The 17,579-nt window shown below is 46.3% G+C and overlaps 1 protein-coding gene across 1 annotated transcript in view; it reads right to left on the bottom strand.

The window, feature by feature from the left end:
- LOC126210572 (uncharacterized) overlaps positions 1-17,579 on the bottom strand; it is a 73,587-nt gene that overhangs the window by 34,073 nt on the left and 21,935 nt on the right. Inside the window, exon 2 of the mRNA XM_049939837.1 lies at positions 7,601-9,652. Coding sequence (XP_049795794.1) covers positions 7,601-9,652 — 2,052 coding nt within the window. The remainder of the gene's footprint in view (positions 1-7,600; positions 9,653-17,579) is intronic.

The following is a 17,579-nucleotide window of genomic DNA, read 5'->3' as shown; positions in this document are numbered from 1 at the left end:
TGTTTGGTGGTCAGCAGAAGTGTTTAAACTCTGTAGCAATTCGGGACGTGTGGGGTGTGACATTTTCCTGCTGGAATTGCACAAGTCCGTCGGAATGCACAATGGACATGAATTGATGTACGTGATCAGACAGGATGCTTACGTACGTGTCACCTGTCAGAGTCGTATCCAGACGTATCAGGGTCCCATATCGCTCCAACTGCACGCGCCCCACACCATTACAGAGCATACACCAGCCTGAACGGTCCTCTGCTGCCATGGAGGACCCATGGATTCATGAGGTTGTTTCCATGCCCGTATCCATCCGCTCGCTGCAATTTGAAACGAGACTCGTTCGACCAGGCAACATGTTTCCAGTTACCAATACTCCAATGACGGTGTTGACGGGCGCAGGAGAGGCGTAAGGCTTCGTGTCGTGCAGTTATCAAGGGTACACGAATGGGCCTTCGGCTCCTAAAGCCCATATCGATGATGTTTCGTTGAATGGTTCACACGCTGTGATTTGTTGATGGTGCAGCATTGAAATCTGCAGCAATTTGCTGAAGGGGGGTGCGCTTCTGTCACGTTGAACGATTCACTTCAGTCGTCGTTGGTCTCGTTCGTGCAGGATCTTTTTCCAACCTCTGCGATGTTGGAGATTTGAAGTTTTACCGGATTCTACATCTACATTTATACTCCGCAAGCCACCCAACGGTGTGTGGCGGAGGGCACTTTACGTGCCACTGTCATTACCTCCCTTTCCTGTTCCAGTCGCGTATGGTTCGCGGGAAGAACGACTGTCTGAAAGCCTCCGTGCGCACTCGAATCTCTCTAATTTTACATTCGTGATCTCCTCGGGAGGTATAAGAAGGGGGAAGCAATATATTCGATACCTCATCCAGAAACGCACCCTCTCGAAACCTGGCGAGCAAGCTACACCGCGATGCAGAGCGCCTCTCTTGCAGAGTCTGCCACTTGAGTTTCTTAAACATCTCCGTAACGCTATCACGGTTACCAAATAACCCTGTGACGAAACGCGCCGCTCTTCTTTGGATCTTCTCTATCTCCTCCGTCAACCCGATCTGGTACGGATCCCACACTGATGAGCAATACTCAAGTATAGGTCGAACGAGTGTTTTGTAAGCCACCTCCTTTGTTGATGGACTACATTTTCTAAGCACTCTCCCAATGAATCTCAACCTGGTACCCGCCTTATCAACAATTAATTTTATATGATCATTCCACTTCAAATCGTTCCGCACGCATACTCCCAGATATTTTACAGAAGTAACTGCTACCAGTGTTTGTTCCGCTATCATATAATCATACAATAAAGGATCCTTCTTTCTATGTATTCGCAATACATTACATTTGTCTATGTTAAGGGACAGTTGCCACTCCCTGCACCAAGTGCCTATCCGCTGCAGATCTTCCTGCATTTCGCTACAATTTTCTAATGCTGCAACTTCTCTGTACACTACAGCATCATCCGCGAAAAGCCGCATGGAACTTCCGACACTATCTACTAGGTCATTTATATATATTGTGAAAAGCAATGGTCCCATAACACTCCCCTGTGGCACGCCAGAGGTCACTTTAACGTCTGTAGACGTCTCTCCATTGATAACAACATGCTGTGTTCTGTTTGCTAAAAACTCTTTAATCCAGCCACACAGCTGGTCTGATGTTCCGTAGGCTCTTACTTTGTTTATCAGGCGACAGTGCGGAACTGTATCGAACGCCTTCCGGAAGTCAAGAAAAATAGCATCTACCTGGGAGCCTATATCTAATATTTTCTGGGTCTGATGAACAAATAAAGCGAGTTGGGTCTCACACGATCGCTGTTTCCGGAATCCATGTTGATTTCTACATAGTAGATTCTGGATTTCCAAAAACGACATGATACTCGAGCAAAAAACATGTTCTAAAATTCTACAACAAATTCCTGATATTCACGTTACACTCGTGAAATGGTTGTATAGGAAAATCCCCACTTCATCGCTGCCTCGGAGATTCTGTGTCCCATCGCTCGTGCGCCGACTATAACACCACGTTCAAACTCAATTAAATCTTGATAACCTGCCATTGTAGCAGCAGTAACCTATCTAACAACTGCGACAGACACTTGTTGTCTTATATAGGCGTTGCCGGCCGCAGCGCCGTATTTTGCCTGTTTGCATATCTCTGTATCTGAAGACGCATGCCTATACGTTTCTTTGGCGCTTGAGTGTAGCTAACAGAGCTGCACGCACCACCCCAACATAAACTTCAACTCACATCTTCAGTTTACCCTCCCCTTCTTAGATCGTCACTATTGCTGAGGCTCTCCAGTACTGGAATAGCAGCCCAGCGTTGGACGTAATGGGAAAATCCTGCCTGTACCTCAGGTGTGGGTGATCTATAGATCTGATATAATTAAATTTTCCTTGAGAAATTTGTGTCCCATCTTTATCTGCGATCTAAGAAGGGGAAAATAAGTTGAAGACGCTAATTTAGGATTGTGTTACATTGGACTAAAGTAGTCCGTGTAGATCAGTAAATTTCAATTGTGTGGTGGTGTAATGGATAGCATACTTGCCTACTAAGTAAGGAAAAGTGGGTTGAAGTCCTGCCGAGAGCAAAAACTTCAATTCACTTCTTTCGCTTCCATCATTATTGTAGATAAAGATGAAACTTAAATATTTAAAGAAAATTTCATTATATCAGATCTAGAGAGATGACTTTGAGAAAAGCGTTCTGGGATACGAGTTCACCGGAGAATACGTTCAGGTTTGGATACTGGTGTGGACGGCTTAGGGGATCCAACTCGGGTGCTGTGAAGGATGGTACGTTTCCTCTTCGTTGTTTGAAATTAACCGAAACTGGCACAGTCTGAACATAAGAAGCGTCATAATAATGTTAGATGTTACTTAAACGCTTATTCGTGACTTTTATCCTTGTTATTTCAAGTCTTTCGCGATTTGGGAGCGGCAGTTTATTACAGCGAATCTTATGTTACCGAGTCTTGCTTGTTGGTATGCCAAGTGCACGCATTAGCTGCTGCGTGTGTGTGAATACCACCTCTCCCCATACAAGGCGTTTCACAATGTTTTGACGCTGGGACCGATGACCGTGCTGTTTGGTCCCCTCCCACACATCAACCATGCAACCAACCAACCAATGTTTTTTGACGATTTCAAATCGAATAACGCGAATTAACCAGATACAATGACTGTGAAAGCATAAGCGGCCAAAGACACTACTAGCTAGGGTTATAACAGCCTATGGCAAGCTAACGTACACCCACAAGAGACAAACGTCGGCAAGCAGCTGCATGTAAGCAACGTTGACTGGATATGCCAGCTGCCATTAAAGCCGACCAACAGGCTACAGCAGGGAGACAGGCAAGCTCGCACACTGACGCGCAGACAAACCGCCAACATTACCCTAGAATGTGAATCTGATATATGGCCTATCGCACACAAAACGATGACGGACTTAACTGTTACACAGGTATGCTGACGCTGACCGAGAAACCAAAACGGGCACGCAGCGGCAGCCGCTGAGTAACAGCACTGCACAACGTCAAAGGCATCGACCTGTATGGCACCCACTACTAACAAAGCACGACCTGTCGCATGCAGCAACAAAACCGCTACTGTTGTTACAACCAGACCCAAATACGGCAGAGGTTTTTTTCCCTTTTCTTTTGCCTTGGCACTTTTTCCGCTCTGCCCTTCAAAGCACTAGCCTTCGTTCAACTTTCCACCAAATCTATCTCCAGATGAAATGGCCTTGAGCACTATGGGACTTAACTTCTGAGGTCATCAGTCCCCTAGAACTTAGAACCACTTAAACCTAACTGACCTACGGACAGCACACACATCCATGCCCGAGGCAGGATTCGAACCTGCGACCGTAGCGGTCGCGCGGTTCCTGACTGTAGCGCCTAGAACCGCTCGGCCACACCGGCCGGCTATCTCCAGATGAGAGCGTATTAATGGTTAACCTTAACCAGACGTACGCAAACATCTCAGTACCCACATCCTGCGAGACATCACTCTAGTGAAAACTAACCGTTATGCAGGAATGACAGAAGACCTTTCGTGTTGGCCATCATGCCGGTGTGGGTGTGGAGGGGCTCCACCTCTTAAAAAAACCTTATTAGCAGTGCGGAGTGTCAAGTTTCATCCCACATACTGATCAGTAATCGTATCGTACTGGTGGCAGCAACATCGTCCGTTCGCGTCGGGGTGTTATTTTCTCTGCGGTGAATCTGTCGTGGCCGTGGGACGTGCCTGTCGTAAGCATTTCGAGATTCAGCCGCGATGTCCAATTCCCGCTCGTGGGACAATATTGAACTGGATAAGAAACTTTCGTGAAACTGTCAGTGCATCGAATCGAAAGTTAACTGGCCCTCGTACAGCCGTCCGAAAACGTGCGCAAACGACCAGCCGAGAAGTTTCCAACAGTCAGAACATCTAATTCACGACGAAATTTCGAAAAATCCTCCAGTAGTTACGAAAGATGTGTTCAAAATCTGGATGAAACAGCTCGAGTATTGTGTAGCCGCGAATGACCGTCGTTTATCCCGTATCGTACTTCAATAAGTAAATTTGGATTAATGTTGCACCTTGTGTAATGTTTAACTTAGTTTCGCGATTAGTTTGTGGGTTATTAAATTGGAAATTGTCAAAACATTATAAAACACCCTGCACCATGGAGCCGGCCGGTGTGGCCGAGCGGTTCTAGGCCCTTCAGTCTGGAACCGCGCGAAAGCTACGGTCGCAGGTTCGAATCCTGCCTCGGGCGTGGATGTGTGTGATGTCCTTAGGTTAGTGAGGTTTAAGTAGTTCTACGCTCTAGAGGACTGATGACCTTGTCATTAGGTTAGTTAGGTTTAAGTAGTTCTAAGTTCTAGGGGACTGATGACCTCAGATGTTAGGTCCCATAGTGCTCAGAGTCATTTGAACCATTTCTGCACCATGGATGAAGTAATTACTTCTGCTACTTCATTTAAAATCAATTCAGTTGTGCCTTCTGATAGTCACGTCTCTTCTATATTATGTTTTCCATTATTTTGCAGGCCAGTCATCTGTATATTACGAGGGTAAGTCAGTTATTATCCGCAATTTAGTTACATTTTTGTTTATTTTGGTAGTACTGTCGTTTTACGTTGATGACGCATGCTTTGTTTATTTGTTGTTATATTTTGCAATTTTCAAGCTGCTAGGTTAGTTTCGTTATCGCTGCCGTGTTGTTATTCATGGCTGCTCCGTTGTCTATTTGCACCAAAGAAGAGCGACGTCCAGTGATCCGTTTTTTTGTGGTCGGAAGGCGTATCAGGGGCCGAAATTCATCGGAGACTTTTGGTACAATACGGGAACAGTGTTTTGTCACAACGGAGTGTCTACGAATGGACTCAAAAATTCCGAAATGATCGAACAAGTGTTGCGCACGATGAAGGAGCCGGACGACCGCTTACCGCCACAAATGAAGAAACCATTGAGCGTTCACGTGAAATGATTCTCTTCGACAGACGATTAACTATTGACGAAGTGGCATATCGTCTGCAAACTAGTCACGGTTTTGCCTACGAAATCATCCACAACAGACCTGGGTTTCATAAAGCTTATGCAAGATGGGTCCCAAAACAATTCACACAGTTGCATAAACAAACGCTCTTGGACATCTGCAAAACAACGTTTGGATCGTTATGGTAACGAAAGGGACAACTTCTTAGACAGGATCATTACTGGTGACGAAACATGGATCCATCATTACGAGCCGGAGAGTAAACGGCAGAGTATGGAATGGAAACATCCACATTTACCGTGCAAGAAAAAGTTCAAGACCCAACTGTCAGCAGGAAAACTGATGCTTACGGATTTTTTGGGACGCACTAGGTCCAGTACTGGAACATTATGGGGAACGGAGCAAATAATAAACAATGTACGTTACAGTGAGATGCTTACTGCCAGGCTAAAGCCTTCAATTCGAAACAAACGCAGAGGATTGCTGTCAAAAGGTGTTGTGTTGTTGCACGACAATGCCCGTCCGCATACTGGTGCCCACACTGCTGAAACACTCCAGAAACTCAAATTTGTAGTACTGGATCATCGTCCACATTGTCCCGATCTTGCCCCTTCTGACTATCACTTGTTTGGTCCAGTCACAGAGGCATTAAGGGGCCATTGATTTGCCTCGGACGAAGCAGTAAAAGAAGCGGTGCATTCCTGGCTCGCAGCTCAATCGAGAACTTTCTTTTATGAGGGTATCAGGAAGCTTGTACACCGATGGACCAAGTGCTTTGAAACGCAAGGAGACTATGTCGAAAAATGATGTACTTGTAAGTTTCATATTTCATTACAATAAAATTGTATAACTACTTTGCGGATAACAATTGACTTACCCTCATATATATAACTGAGACAGTTCAATTCTTCACGAGCATTTTTATTGATTTGGAACGAAGACTTCGGTTGTGTTTAGTTTCTCTCCATGTGTGTAGATTCTTGTGAAATAAATGTGCACTAAGTGAATTCCTTTTGCGTAGTTGGTAAGCTCTGTCGTTCTTTTGAGTATGGACTAAGCCGGGCCATAAGCTATGCTTATAAGTGAACGACATTTTTCTTTGACAGTTCTGTTGTGCAAACTTTTCTGTAAATGAGACACAGAGTTTCAATCAACTTTCCTTGTAACACTAACCAAAACGGCCATGCTGTGCTTTTGTCCAGACCCGCTCCCTCTCCCAACTAATAGACATCTTTCAGTAACCAGGTGATCCTCTGCCCCAATTTCGTTAGCTACAAGTAATTCAGCCCCCTCATGAACCATGGACCTTGCCGTTAGCGGGGCGGCTTGCGTGCCTCAGCGATACAGATGGCGTACCGTAGGTACAACCACAACGGAGGGGTATCTGTTGAGAGGCCAGACAAACGTGTGGTTCCTGAAGAGGGGCAGCAGCCTTTTCAGTAGTTGCAGGGGCAACAGTCTGGATGATTGACTGATCTGGCCTTGTAACACTAACCAAAACGGCCTTGCTGTGCTGGTACTGCGAACGGCTGAAAGCAAGGGGAAACTACAGGCGTAATTTTTCCCGAGGGCATGCAGCTTTACTGTATGGTTAAATGATGATGGCGTACTCTTGGGTAAAATATTTCGGAGGTAAAATAGTCCCCCATTCGGATCTCCGGGCGGGGACTACTCGAGAGGATGTCGTTATAAGGAGAAAGAAAACTGGCGTTCTACGGATCGGAGCGTGGAATGTCAGATCCTTTAATCAGGCAGGTAGGTTAGAAAATTTAAAAAGGGAAATGGATAGGTTAAAGTTAATATACTAAGCAGATTCAGAAGGATGTAGGTTTCAGTAGGTACTGGGACATGAAGAAGCTTGTAGAGGATAGAGTAGCATGGAGAGCTGCGTCAAACCAGTCTCAGGACTGAAGACCACAACAACAGCAACAAGTAATTCAGCTACTGAAATGAGGTAGACATAACAGAACCCTCAGGGATCCCTAGTCAACAGTGAGACAAGACTTTACTTTAGCCAAAGGAAGCAAATCTATTGCAGATACCATATGTGACCCTAAAGCAAATGTGGGGGGATATTCATATTATTTTGCATAAATACTGTACCTACCTGAATGTTGCCCAGTTGGCTGAGGTTGGCGCCAGCCTGTAGCAGCACCTCCACTGCCCCCCAGTGGCCTCTTTTGGCTGCGTACTGCAATGGTGTCCAGTGCATGAGTCTATCCTCCTCTGTCAGGGCGGACGTCATGTGCTCGCACAAGAGCCGCAGCAGCGACGACTCGACCCCCTGGGCGGCTGCCAGGTGAAGTGCATTGCGACCGCACGTGTCTCTCTCTGCCAGTCCCTCAGGGTCTCGAAGCAGGGCCCTCACTCTTCTCTCATCACCATCCAGCACTGCGCTCAGCAGGTGGCACCCCCGACTCACCATGCGATCAAAGACTTCCAGGAAAAACTCAAGGCTCCTCCCTGAATGTGCACTACGGTAAACTGTTGCACACGCATTTTGGCTGACATCTGAGAAATACCACTTGGCGAGAAAATATTCGCCGAAAGACCTGTGAACGAACAGTGGCATTTCTCCAGTGACTCGACGCACTATTCCAGCTTTCACAGAGATATCATAGACAGGCGGCCACTTTTGTTGCAACGAGATTTCCTCATTTCGCTCCAGAAGTAAGCGTGCTAAACGCTTGAGCTCGGCCTCGAGGAACCTCCATATGTTTTCCAATTCCTCTCTCTCTTCAGCATCAGACAGGTTACCCCCAAATTGTTCCTTGTTCAGTTTTCTAAGCTTATTGTAGAAAAAGGCTTCACACAAAGTCACGATATCATATGATCCAGCGTCCACCAGCTCCATGTATATTTCAGCCAACTGTGGGATTCGGAGCAGATTGTTGAGTGGCTTTGTGAGGGTATCGATTCGCATTCTGGGCGCCCTATATCGGAACTGGTCAAAGTATTTCTGGAGTTGGCTGTCACTGAAGGCAGGTAGCGAGTGTGCCAGCGATCCCAGATGATCCTCTAGCAACCTTGCAGCGGCCGGCCGCGTCGTCACCACCAGCTTCCCTTGACGAGGTGAGAGCAGCCTCAGAGCCTGAATAAACTTCTCTGCGTAGTCTGGACACACTTCCTCGAAGCTGTCCACCAGACACACCATGTTTTTGTAATTCTGAAGACAGTGCTGGAGCAAGCCGATCTCCAGCTCAGCCAGTTCCCCTTCATTGGTCACCACACTCTGCAGGAGAAGTTGCCTGACTTCCTCAGCACTCATATGCTTCTCAAACTTCTCGTAACATTCTCTCAGATTTATCTGCACGACCCAGCTGCTTGGGTTATTCTGTTTCACTTCTCTAGCCAGATACAGCAGCATGGCTGACTTACCAACTCCAGGTCTTCCTTCCACAATTAACATGTTGTTGCTGGAATCCAGTGCCTCCAGAAACTGTAATTTCTGTTCTCTGGCATAGCGTCGAATCCTACCACTTCCAGCAAGAAAGTTCTGTACATTCCACCCACGTTCATTGTGCTTTACTACATACACATGTAGTCCTTTGTATTTTCTGCGTATCTCCTCAGGAGTGATAATATCAGTCCTTTCAACTTTAGCCAAAATGGGCATTAAAGTAGGTGCAGCAAGGTACTCCTCCAATTCCTCAAAGCTGCACTCTTTGTAATGCTTCATAAGGTGGCTCAGTTTGTCAGTAAATATGCTATAAGTACTATTATCCATAATGCATACATCTCTTACAGCCAGAGACGAGAAGAATTCGTCCTTCACATACCGTCTTGTAACCAACTGCTGTGGCACATAGTTGGCTGGTAGAGGATCCATTGTTTGGCCCAGCTTCACATAGCCTGAGTCCTTGGCGAGGGCAACCAAGCAGGGCAGCCTGTGTTTTAGCAGGTTCTGGAGCTCTGCTCTACTGGATACGAGCTCATCTAGCTGGCATTTCCGCTTAGCCCCATTGAGCCTGATTTTTGTAAGCAGGAGATCGTCCCAGCTCTCATCACTGACGTCACCACACCGGAATGAGTCCTGGAAAGATGCCTCTTCTCTCATTGACACAACAATCAGACGATGGTCACCTTCTAGCTGCCGTCTCACCTTGCTAAGCAGGTTAGAGAACTGTCCACCTTCCTCTGGATCGTCGTCCACAAGGACCTAGACATAAAACACATACAATCGATAGACTATGTACATTCGTTACAGATGATAATACAATCAACTTACACTGAGGTGAGACGAGTTATGGGATAGCGATATGCACGTGTACAGAGGGGGCTAGTATGACGCACACAAGGTTTCTGATGTAGAGAAACATCTGCAGGACTTGAAAGAAATACACTCATGCTCATAAATTAAGGATAATGCTCATACATGGTGAAACAACGCTCTGTTGGGCGGTTTGCGGCTCTAAATCACCTCGGGGCATGACCATGTGGTGCATTTGACCTGCGGTCGTCACACGGTGGCGTTGGCAGCAGTCCACATACGGAGAGGTGTGTTGGTGCATGTCAGAGTACGGTGCAGCGAGTAAGTGTGCAGACGTTTTCAGACGTACTAATGGTGACTGTGTATTGAAAATGGCTCAAAGAACACATATTGATGACGTTATGAGGGGTAGAATACTAGGGCAACTGGAGGCTGGTCAAATACAGCAGGTCGTAGCATGGGCCCTCTGTGTGCCACAAAGTGTGATCTCAAGATTACGGCAAAGATTCCAGCAGACAGGAAACGTGTCCAGGCACTACAGTACGGGACGTCCACAGTGTACAACACCACAAGAAGACCGATGTCTCACCATCAGTGCCCGCAGACGGCCACGGAGTACTGCAGGTAGCCTTGCTCGGGACCTTACCGCAGCCACTGGGACAGTTGTCTCCAGACACACAGTCTACAGACGACTGAACAGACGTGGTTTATTTGCCTGGAGACCTGCAAGGTGCATTCCACTGACCCCTGGTCACAGGAGAGCCCGTAAAGCTTGGTGTCAAGAACACAGTACATGGTCATTGGAACAGTGGTCCCAGGTTATGTTCACGGACGAGTCCAGGTATAGTCTGTACAGTGATTCTCGGCGGGTTTTCATCTGGCGTGAACCAGGAACCAGATACCAACCCCTTAATGTCCTTAAAAGGGACCTGTATGGAGGTCGTGGATTGATGGTGTGGGGTGGGATTATGATTGGTGCACGAACACCCTTGCATGCCTTTGCCTGAGGAACTGTAACAGGTCAGACGTATCGGGACATCATTTTGCACCATTATGTCCTCCTTTTTAGGGGTGCAGCGGGTCCCAACTTCCTCCTGATGGATGATAACGCACGGCCCCACCGAGCTAAACCCCATCCAGCACGTCTAGGATGCTCTCGGTCGACTTATCGCTGCCTGTATTCAAAGCCCTACGTCACTTCAGGAGCTCCGACAGGCACTGGTGCAAGAATGAGAGGCTATAGCCCAGCAGCTGCTCGACCACTTGATCCAGAGTATGCCAACCCGTTGTGTCACCTGTGTACGTGTGCATGGTGATCATATCCCATACTGATGTTGGGGTACTTGCGCAGTAAACAGTGGCGTTTTGTAGCTCGTGTGCTTCGGGACGGTTTTCTCAACTTATCACCAATACCGTGGACTTACAGATCTGTGTCATGTGTGTTCCCAATGTGCCTATGCTATTAGCGCCACGTTGTGTGGCATCACATTCTGCAGTTATCCTTAATTTATGAGCAGGAGTGTAAATCACCAGGTCCGGATTGAATCCCAGTTCGATTTTACAAAGAGTACTCTACGGTATTGACTCCTTACCCAGCTCGCGTTTATCGTGTATCTCTGGCTCAGTGCAAAATCCCAAGCGACGGGAAAAAAGGACAGGTGACTCCAGTACGTAAGAAAGGTAAAAGAAAGGACCTGCAAAATTACAGACCAATATCCGTAACATCTGTTTGCTGCAGAATCTTTGAACATATTCTCAGTTAGATTATAATAAACTTTCTTGACATTGAGAACCTTACATGCACGAATCAGCACGGTTTTAGGAAGCATAGCTCGTGCGAAACTCAGCTTCACCTTTTCTCACATAATATACTGAGAAGTACGGAAGAAGGGCAACAGGCAAATTCCATATTTCTATATTTCCGGAAAGCATTCGACACGGTGCCCCATTGTAGGCTGTTAACGCAGGTACAGGGTGTTTCAAAAATGACCGGTATATTTGAAACGGCAATAAAAACTAAACGAGCAGCGATAGAAATACACCGTTTGTTGCAATATGCTTGGGACAACAGTACATTTTCAGGCAGACAAACTTTCGAAATTACAGTAGTTACAATTTTCAACAATAGATGGCGCTGCGATCTGGGAAACTCTATAGTACGATATTTTCCACATATCCACCATGCGTAGCAATAATATGGCGTAGTCTCTGAATGAAATTACCCGAAACCTTTGACAACATGTCTGGCGGAATGGCTTCACATGCAGATGAGATGTACTGCTTCAGCTGTTCAATTGTTTCTGGATTCTGGCGGTACACCTGGTCTTTCAAGTGTCCCCACAGAAAGAAGTCACAGGGGTTCATGTCTGGCGAATAGGGAGGCCAATCCACGCCGCCTCCTGTATGTTTCGGATAGCCCAAAGCAATCACACGATCATCGAAATATTCATCCAGGAAATTAAAGACGTCGGCCGTGCGATGTGGCCGGGCACCATCTTGCATAAACCACGAGGTGTTCGCAGTGTCGTCTAAGGCAGTTTGTACCGCCACAAATTCACGAAGAATGTCCAGATAGCGTGATGCAGTAATCGTTTCGGATCTGAAAAATGGGCAATGATTCCTTTGGAAGACATGGCGGCCCAGACCAGTACTTTTTGAGGATGCAGGGACGATGGGACTGCAACATGGGGCTTTTCGGTTCCCCATATGCGCCAGTTCTGTTTATTGACGAAGCCGTCCAGGTAAAAATAAGCTTCGTCAGTAAACCAAATGCTGCCCACATGCATATCGCCGTCATCAATCCTGTGCACTATATCGTTAGCGAATGCCTCTCGTGCAGCAATGGTAGCGGCGCTGAGGGGTTGCCGCATTTGAATTTTGTATGGATAGAGGTGTAAACTCTGGCGCATGAGACGATACGTGGACGTTGGCGTCATTTGGACCGCAGCTGCAACACGGCGAACAGAAACCCGAGGCCGCTGTTGGATCACCTGCTGCACTAGCTGCGCGTTGCCCTCTGTGGTTGCCGTACGCGGTCGCCCTACCTTTCCAGCACGTTCATCCGTCACGTTCCCAGTCCGTTGAAATTTTTCAAACAGATCCTTTATTGTATCGCTTTTCGGTCATTTGGTTACATTAAACCTCCGTTGAAAACTTTGTCTTGTTGCAACAACACTGTGTTCTAGGCGGTGGAATTCCAACACCAGAAAAATCCTCTGTTCTAAGGAATAAACCATGTTGTCTACAGCACACGTGCACGTTGTGAACAGCACACGCTTACAGCAGAAAGACGACGTACAGAATGGCGCACCCACAGACTGCGTTGTCTTCTATATCTTTCACATCACTTGCAGCGCCATCTGTTGTTGAAAATTGTATCTACTGTAATTTCGAAAGTTTGTCCGCCTGAAAATGTACTGTTGTCCCAAGCATATTGCAACAAACGGTGTATTTCTATCGCTGCTCGTTTAGTTTTTATTGCCGTTTCAAATATACCGGTCATTTTTGAAACACTCTGTAGGAGCATGTGCAATAAGTTCACAGATACGTGAGTGGTTCGAAGACTTCTGAAATAATAGTAGCTAGAATATTGTCATCAACGGCGAGTGTTCGTCAGAGACAAGGGTATCGTCAGAAGTGCCCCAGGGAAGTGAAATAGGACCGTTGTTGTTCTCTATAGACATATATGATTTGGCTGACAGGGTGGGCAGCAGTCTGGGGTTGTTTGCTGATGGTGTCGAAGTTAGGTGACTGTAGGAAGACGCAAGATGACTTAGACAAAGTTTGCAGTTGGTGTGATGGCTGGCGGCTAGTCCTAAATATGGAAAAATGTAAGTTAATGCGGATGAGTAGCAAGATCAAAGCTGTGATGTTCGGATACAGTATTACTAGCGAGGTGGAACGAGCATTTGGGAACTGTTCTAGGGAAGGAGAACGGTCGACTTCGGTTTATTGGGAGAATTTTAGGAAAAGGAGGTTCACCTATAAAGGAGACAGCGTATAGAACGCGGGTGCGACCTAGTCTTGAGTACTGCTCGAGTGTTTGGGATCTGTACGGGGTCGGATTCAACAAAGATGTCGAACAATTCAGATGTCGAATAGCCGTAGGTTCGAACAACATGTATGTGTTATGGAGTTGCTTCGGAAACTCAAATGGGAATCCATGAAGGGAAGGCGATGTCCTTTTCGAGAAACACTATCGAGGAAATTTAGAGTACCTTTGTAGCTGACTGCCGAACTATTTTACTGCCACCAACATACATTGCGCTTAAGGAAGACGAAGATAAGATACGAGGGTCACTTCAAAAGGGATGCACAGTATTTTTGTAAAAATTCAGTTTTCATTCTGCACGTGTGAAAGTTTTACAGTGTGTACATACATCCTTCCCGCTTGTTTTCAAACTTAGTTCAACCTCTTCCCCCTAGTGGCGCCATCACAGCATGTCTTCAAGATGGCTGCTACACTTCACGTTCGTCAGTGCAACGTGCTGTCATAGAATTCCTGTGCTGTGAAGACGAGACAGTGGGAAACATCCACAAGAGGCTGAAAAAGGTGTATGGAGACGCTGCTGTCGATCGCAGTACAGTTAGTCAGTGGGCAAGCAGGTTACGTGATGAAAGTGGGCACGGAAATATTGAGGGTTGTCCTCGCAGCGGCAGGCCTCGTACTGCCCACACTCCAGACAATGTGCAGAGAGTTAACGAATTGGTGACTGCTGACAGACGCATCACAGTGAACGAATTGTCACACTACGTTGGGATAGGGGAAGGAAGTGTATGCAGAATACTAAAAGTGTTGGCATTAAAAAAGGGTTGTGCCAGGTGGGTTCCCAGGATGTTGACAGTGGCTCACAAAGAAACAAGAAAAACGGTATGCAGCGAACTTTTGGAACAGTACGAGAATGGTGGAGATGAATTTCTTGGAACAATTGTGACAGGTGATGAAACATGGCTCCATCATTTTTCACCAGAGACGAAGGGGCAATCAATGGAGTGGCATCATGCAAATTCACCGAAGAAAAAAAAATCCAAAACCACACCTTCTGCTGGAAAACTTATGGCTACGGTGTTTTTCGATTCCGAAGGACTCTTGACAAGAAGGGTGTGGACAAGTGGAACCATCATAACTTCTGATGCATATGAGACGACATTGGAGAAACTTCAAGCTCGACTGAGTCGTGTTCGACCACATCTACATCTACATCTACATTTATACTCCGCAAGCCACCCAACGGTGTGTGGCGGAGGGCACTTTACGTGCCACTGTCATTACCTCCCTTTCCTGTTCCAGTCGCGTATGGTTCGCGGGAAGAACGACTGTCTGAAAGCCTCCGTGCGCGCTCTAATCTCTCTAATTTTACATTCGTGATCTCCTCTGGAGGTATAAGTAGGGGGAAGCAATATATTCGATACCTCATCCAGAAACGCACCCTCTCGAAACCTGGCGAGCAAGCTACACCGCGATGCAGAGCGCCTCTCTTGCAGAGTCTGCCACTTGAGTTTATTAAACATCTCCGTAACGCTATCACGGTTACCAAATAACCCTGTGATGAAACGCGCCGCTCTTCTTTGGATCTTCTCTATCTCCTCCGTCAACCCGATCTGGTACGGATCCCACACTGATGAGCAATACTCAAGTATAGGTCGAACGAGTGTTTTGTAAGCCACCTCCTTTGTTGATAGACTACATTTTCTAAGCACTCTCCCAATGAATCTCAATCTGGTACCCGCCTTACCAACAATTAATTTTATATGATCATTCCACTTCAAATCGTTCCGCACGCATACTCCCAGATATTTTACAGAAGTAACTGCTACCAGTGTTTGTTCCGCTATCATATAATCATACAATAAAGGATCCTTCTTTCTATGTATTCGCAATACATTACATTTGTCTATGTTAAGGGACAGTTGCCACTCCCTGCACCAAGTGCCTATCCGCTGCAGATCTTCCTGCATTTCGCTACAATTTTCTAATGCTGCAACTTCTCTGTATACTACAGCATCATCCGCGAAAAGCCGCATGGAACTTCCGACACTATCTACTAGGTCATTTATATATATTGTGAAAAGCAATGGTCCCATAACACTCCCCTGTGGCACGCCAGAGGTCACTTTAACGTCTGTAGACGTCTCTCCATTGAGAACAACATGCTGTGTTCTGTTTGCTAAAAACTCTTCAATCCAGCCACACAGCTGGTCTGATATTCCGTAGGCTCTTACTTTGTTTATCAGGCGACAGTGCGGAACTGTATCGAACGCCTTCCGGAAGTCAAGAAAAATAGCATCTACCTGGGAACCTGTATCTAATATTTTCTGGGTCTCATGAACAAATAACGCGAGTTGGGTCTCACACGATCGCTGTTTCCGGAATCCATGTTGATTCCTACATAGTAGATTCTGGGTTTCCAAAAACGACATGATACTCGAGCAAAAAACATGTTCTAAAATTCAACAACAGATCGACGTCAGAGATATAGGTCTATAGTTTTGCGCATCTGCTCGACGACCCTTCTTGAAGACTGGGACTATCTGTGCTCTTTTCCAATCATTTGGAACCCTCCGTTCCTCTAGAGACTTGCGGTACACGGCTGTTAGAAGGGGGGCAAGTTCTTTCGCGTACTCTGTGTAGAATCGAATTGGTATCCCGTCAGGTCCAGTGGACTTTCCTCTGTTGAGTGATTCCAGTTGCTTTTCTATTCCTTGGACACTTATTTCGATGTCAGCCATTTTTTCGTTTGTGCGAGGATTTAGAGAAGGAACTGCAGTGCGGTCTTCCTCTGTGAAACAGCTTTGGAAAAAGGTGTTTAGTATTTCAGCTTTACGCGTGTCATCCTCTGTTTCAATGCCGTCATCATCCCGGAGTGTCTGGATATGCTGTTTCGAGCCACTTACTGATTTAACGTAAGACCAGAACTTCCTAGGATTTTCTGTCAAGTCGGTACATAGAATTTTACTTTCGAATTCACTGAACGCTTCTCGCATAGCCCTCCTTACGCTAACTTTGACATCGCTTAGCTTCTGTTTGTCTGAGAGGGTTTGGCTGCGTTTAAACTTGGAGTGAAGCTCTCTTTGCTTTCGCAGTAGTTTCCTAACTTTGTTGTTGTACCACGGTGGGTTTTTCCCGTCCCTCACAGTTTTACTCGGCACGTGCCTGTCTAAAACGCATTTTACGATTGCCTTGAACTTTTCCATAAACACAACGGCAAAAGCAGGATGTTTTGCTGTTGCACGACAGTGCACGGCCACATGTCAGTCAAAAAACAGTGGAAGCGATCACAAAACTCGGATGGACAACACTGAAACACCCGCCTTACAGTCCTGACCTGGCTCCATGTGAGTATCATCTCTCTGGGAAACTGAAGGACTCTCTTCGTGGAACAAGATGATGACTCCCTTGTGCACGCTGCCAAACAGTGGCTCCAACAGATTGGTCCAGGATTTTACCGTGCGGGTATACAGGCGCTGGTTCCAAGATGGCGTAAGGCAGTTGAGAGGGATGGAAATTATGTGGAGAAATGAAAATATTGTTCCTAAAGGAAGTATATACACACTGTAAAACTTTCAAACATGTAGAATAAAAGACGTATTTTAAAAAAAAAAAGTTGTGTGTATTTCTTTTGGAGTGCCCCTCGTAGGAGAAATTAGGACTCATATGGAGGCATACAAACAGTCATTTTGCCCTCGCTTTATTTGCGAGTGGAACAGGAAAGGAAATGACAAGTGGTGGTACAGACCATAGCCAACCACGCACCCTACATTGGCTTGTGGAGTGTCTGTACAGATGTAAATGTAGATGGGAAAGGTCAATGCATTGGCGGACCTGTCGTTTGTACTCAGGTGATTCATGTGAAAAGGTTTCCGACGTGATCATCGC

The sequence above is a fragment of the Schistocerca nitens genome, chromosome 10, assembly GCF_023898315.1.
Source record: "Schistocerca nitens isolate TAMUIC-IGC-003100 chromosome 10, iqSchNite1.1, whole genome shotgun sequence".
Lineage (NCBI taxonomy): Eukaryota > Metazoa > Arthropoda > Insecta > Orthoptera > Acrididae > Schistocerca > Schistocerca nitens.
This window is presented reverse-complemented; position numbering and strand designations above follow the sequence as displayed.